This window comes from Phalacrocorax carbo, chromosome 12, assembly GCF_963921805.1.
Source record: "Phalacrocorax carbo chromosome 12, bPhaCar2.1, whole genome shotgun sequence".
In the NCBI taxonomy this organism is placed as follows: domain Eukaryota; kingdom Metazoa; phylum Chordata; class Aves; order Suliformes; family Phalacrocoracidae; genus Phalacrocorax; species Phalacrocorax carbo.
This window is the reverse complement of record NC_087524.1, coordinates 13,983,825-13,989,110: the sequence shown is the minus strand read 5'-3', so window position 1 is coordinate 13,989,110 and position 5,286 is coordinate 13,983,825. Positions and strand designations below refer to the sequence as shown.

Here is a 5,286-nt window from a genome sequence, read left to right as displayed (position 1 = left end):
GAGGAGGAGGAGGGGGAGGAGGAGGAGGAGGAGGGGGAGGAGGAGCCGGGGCTGCCCTCGCCCGCCCCGGGACGGCCCCGCAGCCCCCACCGCACGGCCAGCTCTGGCGAGAGCTTGCTGTCAGCACCGCTGCTGGCCCGCACGGTCCCTAACCGCCCAGTCAGAGGTTTAAGATGTTTCCAACTAAAAAAAAGGGGGTGGGGGTGGTGGTGAAGCGGTTTAAGCTGCACTTTACCTTTCCCCTGCCAGACTCTGATGGGTTTATGAGCAGCCTCCTTCACGCTTGGATTTATATTGTGTTCAGCTGTAACAGCTCTCCTCATCCATCCCATCCTCCCGCTTACAACTCAGATTTGGGAAGAAAAAAACCACCAAACCCAAGAACACCCTCATGGCTCTAGGTTCCATTTCAGAGTCACACTGCTGTACCTGCTCCTCTGACAGACTAAGCACAGCTGGAATTGCCAGCACCCCTGGGGCACAGGGAGCGGGCCCGGCAGCACCCCAGCAGAAGCAGAACCAGAACCATGGACTGCAAGGTTACTCTGCACCACCAACAGCCATGAAGTAGCTTCTTTGAGGAATCAGCTTATTTGGAGAACATTTTCACTAGTACTTGTTTTTCCACAGAAAACTATTCTCCACCTCTGACTAGGAGCTCCATATTCATACCTATTATACCCAGTGAAAATATTCAGGGGCCCCATTTTAAGAATTAGGTTTTTTTTTTCGGGGGGTTGTGTGTTGGTGTTTTTTGTTTCGGTTTGTTTTTTTGGGTTGGGTTTTTTTTTTACAACTGAAGATGGGCAACTGTAGGAGCAAAAAGACCTCTACAGGTTAATATTCTTTGAAAAGTGTTAACTTCATATGTTTTGGAGATAGAAAATGTAGCTATTTATAAGAATGAACTGAAATCTAAGTACGTAGTAAGATCGTTCCCTAAGAGAAGCTATACTAAAGTAGCAGATTCCCTTCCTAGATCAGCTTTCCTTAGTCTGGTTTTCACTTCTTTCCTCCAGCAGGACGTGCGGTACCCACCATACTCATCCTGCAAACAGTCCTTATCCCTGGAAGCTGAGCAATGCAAGAACTCCGTAGCAAGAATAAAGACACAAGATGAGCTTCACCACGGGCAGGGAGCAGCTGGGCCTTGCTTGGTGTTTAGCTGGTTTCTTTTCTGCAGAGGTCTGCCTTGGAGTGAAAGGACAGGTCATCGGGCTAGATTCCACCCCACCACCCACCCACCCACCACCTAAAAGCAGCTCCCACAATAAAAGCCAAGGAAGAAAGCAGCAGCAGAGCAATTAACTTTAAATGCACTGGCACTACAGGATGGTCCAGCTTTGGAGAGAACCCTTCTGTCTTACCTGATGGGGTTACCACAACATAGCTATTAAAACCCTGTATTTCTAAAACACTGAGAGGATCACTATTACTGCACTGCATCCCTTCCCTGCCAGGTAAGAGATGAGGGTACTAACTAATCTAAATCAAGCCCTAGCTGTTGTCTTGAATTCCTTTTTAGAAGGCGGCAGTAACCTGGCTGGAGCTGCCAAAATGGTTCTGGCAGAGCCTGGCGGGTGCTGAACCCACCCGGAGTTCTCCCTGACCGGTCCCAGGGCGGGCTGTACCGCAGGCAGGAGCCGCCGACTGCTGCGATGCGCACACTGTTCCTGAGCAATGCTCTTGTAAATAAAAAAAGTACCTTCAAAAAAAGGAAAGATAGGTTTAAGAGGGGAGAAGGTGTCAGACCCACTTGTAGTAAGAGATTGAAAGTAGACAGCAAGACCTCAAGCATCCAAGCCTTAAACCAACACTGCCTTTCAGCTGCACTGTATCGCCTTACCCAGCATCTAACACGTGCAAGGACTGGTGCACACAACTGAGCAAAGCTAGTTGAAGACTATCTTGGACGTCTCTTCCCACACAAAACTACACAAAGACCAATAACTTTTAATCTGAACAGACAAAACATTCCCTTGCGCCTACCTCCCAGTGTATAGTGTTAGGAATGGAATGCTAAATAATGAATAAATGAATAGATCAAATGAATAAATGAATAGATCAAACATTTCAGTTGAACAAATCGATTTTCAATGAACAAATCACACTGCAGGATGTATGCTCTATGTGAGTATATGAACACTGAACAAAGTATACTCTAGTTCCTCCAACAGTAATTCATAAATGAAAATGATCTTTTAAGGATTACAAAAAAATCTTTTTCCAGTGCTCTGCAATTTTTATTGAATTTATAGTACTTCCCTTTCAGAAGGGCTGTGTTATTCTAGAGTTCCAATCCACTTCTGTTTTTCTTCTCCAGCAAGGACTTAAGTCCTAAGAGAGGACTTCTCCAGAATAGGAGTTAAGAAATTCTTTTTACCAAGACTGTGGATGTCATAGTTCAAGTGTTTCACATAATACCCTTTGTTTGGATATAATCACACATGGAAATTTACTTCAAAATTATATTCAGTACTAGCATTTAAATAAATATAATACACAGCTGATTGAAATCTGTTCTTGAAGTGATAAAACAATTACAGATTAAAAGTAGCAGAGAAAAATAAAGCAATAGGAACCAAAGGCTACATCAGGAAGTCCGAGAGGTTTCCACATTTCTTGCTTGATTTGTCCCTACACCAATGTTTCCCAAGACTTAATCTGAAATTAAAGAGTGAGCTAAGTCTCTGAACCATAAGAAGTCTGTTTCCTTCTGCTGTCTAGAAGGATTACTGCCAGATACCTTTGTGCTGCACCATACGTACATCTCCAGGTAAAACACCAACCACTGCTTTACACTGGTTTTTGCCCGAGTATAACAAGCAAGGATTCACTTTTCCTTTCTCCTGCATGTCAAGTGTAGACAAAGCGACTACTTTGACTGCTGTAGTCAAGTCATCTTCTGAAAAGCAATGACTAGTGCTAGGAGAGGCAGTATGTGGAAGAGCGAACAAAAACTGTGGGAGGGCTAAAGCACTGGCAAGTTGTTTTACATGTGGGCAAATGCTTGTGAGAGTCACACTTGTCCCAGGCAGTCAGAGGATACTTGAGAGCCACAATCTTGGTTCAGAACTGGAGGCACAAAAAGAACTCTAGAGACCCGAGTGCAAGAGTTTAATTATTAGATACTGCAAGAATAGGGTGCAACAAAACCCAAGGGGCAGGAAAAAAAAAAAAAAAGAAAAAAAATAAATCTGAGGCAACTTAATGTTTTATTACACTTAAGTCAAACAAAAGTATTTCACTTCCACAATAGGTTTAATCTTCAGGATCCTTCCTATTTGTACAAAGCTCAAACTTAAAATATATACCTCATGTGGACAAAAAAAAACTGACCCTGAAATTTCAATAAGCAAATGTTTAATGTGCTCTATGAACAATAATTTGGCATTCCTTAGTAACGTTGCCACCCGATTAGTCAGAAATGACAAGTAGGTACCAGCTACATTTTAGAGAAATACCAAAAATATGTTAATGATTTGATTCAGTACTTTATCATATCCCAGAGTGGGACTTCTCTATTGTGATGTTTCCCTTATGATGTGAAAAAACTTGATGGGGTAGAAATCCTGACAATGTAGCTACGGACAAAACAGCTCTAATACATATTACACAGTGTAAATAAAGTGTAAATAAGTGTAATAAAGAACTACGTGCGTTTAAGTGTTTACTGATTTTAGAGAGAACTACCTATATGCATTCCAAGACAAGAAAATTTAGCTTGCAGTTTTGAAATCTTCAAGTTACATACTCATTTCACAGTAACAATGCAAGCATACAGATAAATACAGGTACTTAAACTGCAAATTTTCTACAAAGTGAATCTCATTTTTAAGCCGATGAATATACTTGCTCTTCCAAAAAAAAAAAAAGGAGCTGCAGCAACCCGGTATACACACAAATGAAACGGCACATGTCAGAGGCTTAGTGGTCCAGCAGTTTTTTCATTTCAGTGAATTCATCTGGATTTCCATACTTGTTTAAAAGGAAGAGCAGGATCTGTTCATGCTTTTTAAGCTGTGGAATAAGCAGAAAGAAGTAGAAATATAAAATTCTTTTTTTAAAATTCTCGATTTCAGATTAGGGTACATCCTAAAACTACAAACAGCCGAGTCCCATATTAGTTCAATGAATATACAGTTCCTTTCTGACGTAACACCTTCTGGAGGGGGAAAAAAAGACAGCAGAACTGTAGCTGACTTCCCCCTGCCCCCCTCACTTTTTTTCCTTCCCCTAAAGAAAAAAATTCCTTGAACCAAATTGCTGAAATACTCAAATTAGGACTGATATAAAGATCTCAAATTTGGTGTCTATTTCCTGATGTTTTTGGTTGTATTGGAATCTTCTGTCTCCTCTTCATGTGTCATAAGACTTTGAGCCAAACTTACCCACGTAAGGAAGGATGACAGAAAACAGAAAGAAACTGAAGTCAGAAGAGGCATTAGCTAGATCAAGCTGGAAGATCAAAGAGATACAGAGAGTGAAGGGAAGAGGAGGGTTCAACAGCCTACTGCAGGACAGAGGAATCAACCACCTTCAGGAACAGCATAGTTTTACTGCCTTTGTGCCACTGAACTGCTGGTGACTACGCTTACTCTGAAGCGGTAAAGGTCTAAATGACCTTGAACAGAAATGTTCCTTTCCTACATTGAGAATACCTTAGTGCATAGTTTTGCTTTTGACCTTGCTGCCTCTGGCTGGGGGGAGAGGGGGAAGTTCAAACCACCCTTGAAAGGGGTTTCTGTCTTTAAAATTCAAAGTTTTGCTCATTCCTCTGACAAAGATCCTCACTTTGAGACAGGCTGATGCATCTTTTTTGGTATACTTCGATTTACTTTTATTAATCTAAAGTTCTCATTTTTCCTAAATAGCCTAAGTTAAAACAAAAATTACAAAGTTTAAAGCCAGAAAGCTTTCAAACATTACAGGAATATAAAATATTGGTAAGGGACACTCCCCCCCCCCAAAGAAGAAAAAAAGATCTTGCAGCTGGCAAACACTCTTAAAAACTCCAGTATTCCACTGAACTCAGATTCTCAGCCCTGGTTTCATGACTGAAACTGTGGCATGTATTAATATCAATCTCTGCTACCTGAAAACTACACTTCCTAAGAATTTTCTTACATGTGCAGCTGTCCGCCAAGTCATATCCACATTAAAACACAGTCGTATTACTGAAAAAAAACCCAAAACTATCCAGCTGCCCTTTCTCCAAATGACACAGTTTATGCAAAACACTGCAACTACCTTTACACAACAGGCAGAAGTAACACTTCTGGGCCT

The 5,286-nt window shown here is 41.5% G+C and overlaps 1 protein-coding gene across 1 annotated transcript in view; it reads right to left on the bottom strand.

Annotated features, from left to right (window-relative positions):
• Positions 1-2,695: 2,695 nt before the first annotated feature.
• TDRD1 (tudor domain containing 1) overlaps positions 2,696-5,286 on the bottom strand; it is a 31,799-nt gene continuing 29,208 nt past the window's right edge. The window contains exon 25 of the mRNA XM_064464479.1: positions 2,696-4,020. Within this exon, the coding sequence (XP_064320549.1) occupies positions 3,928-4,020 (93 nt within the window). The 3' untranslated portion in view covers positions 2,696-3,927. The remainder of the gene's footprint in view (positions 4,021-5,286) is intronic.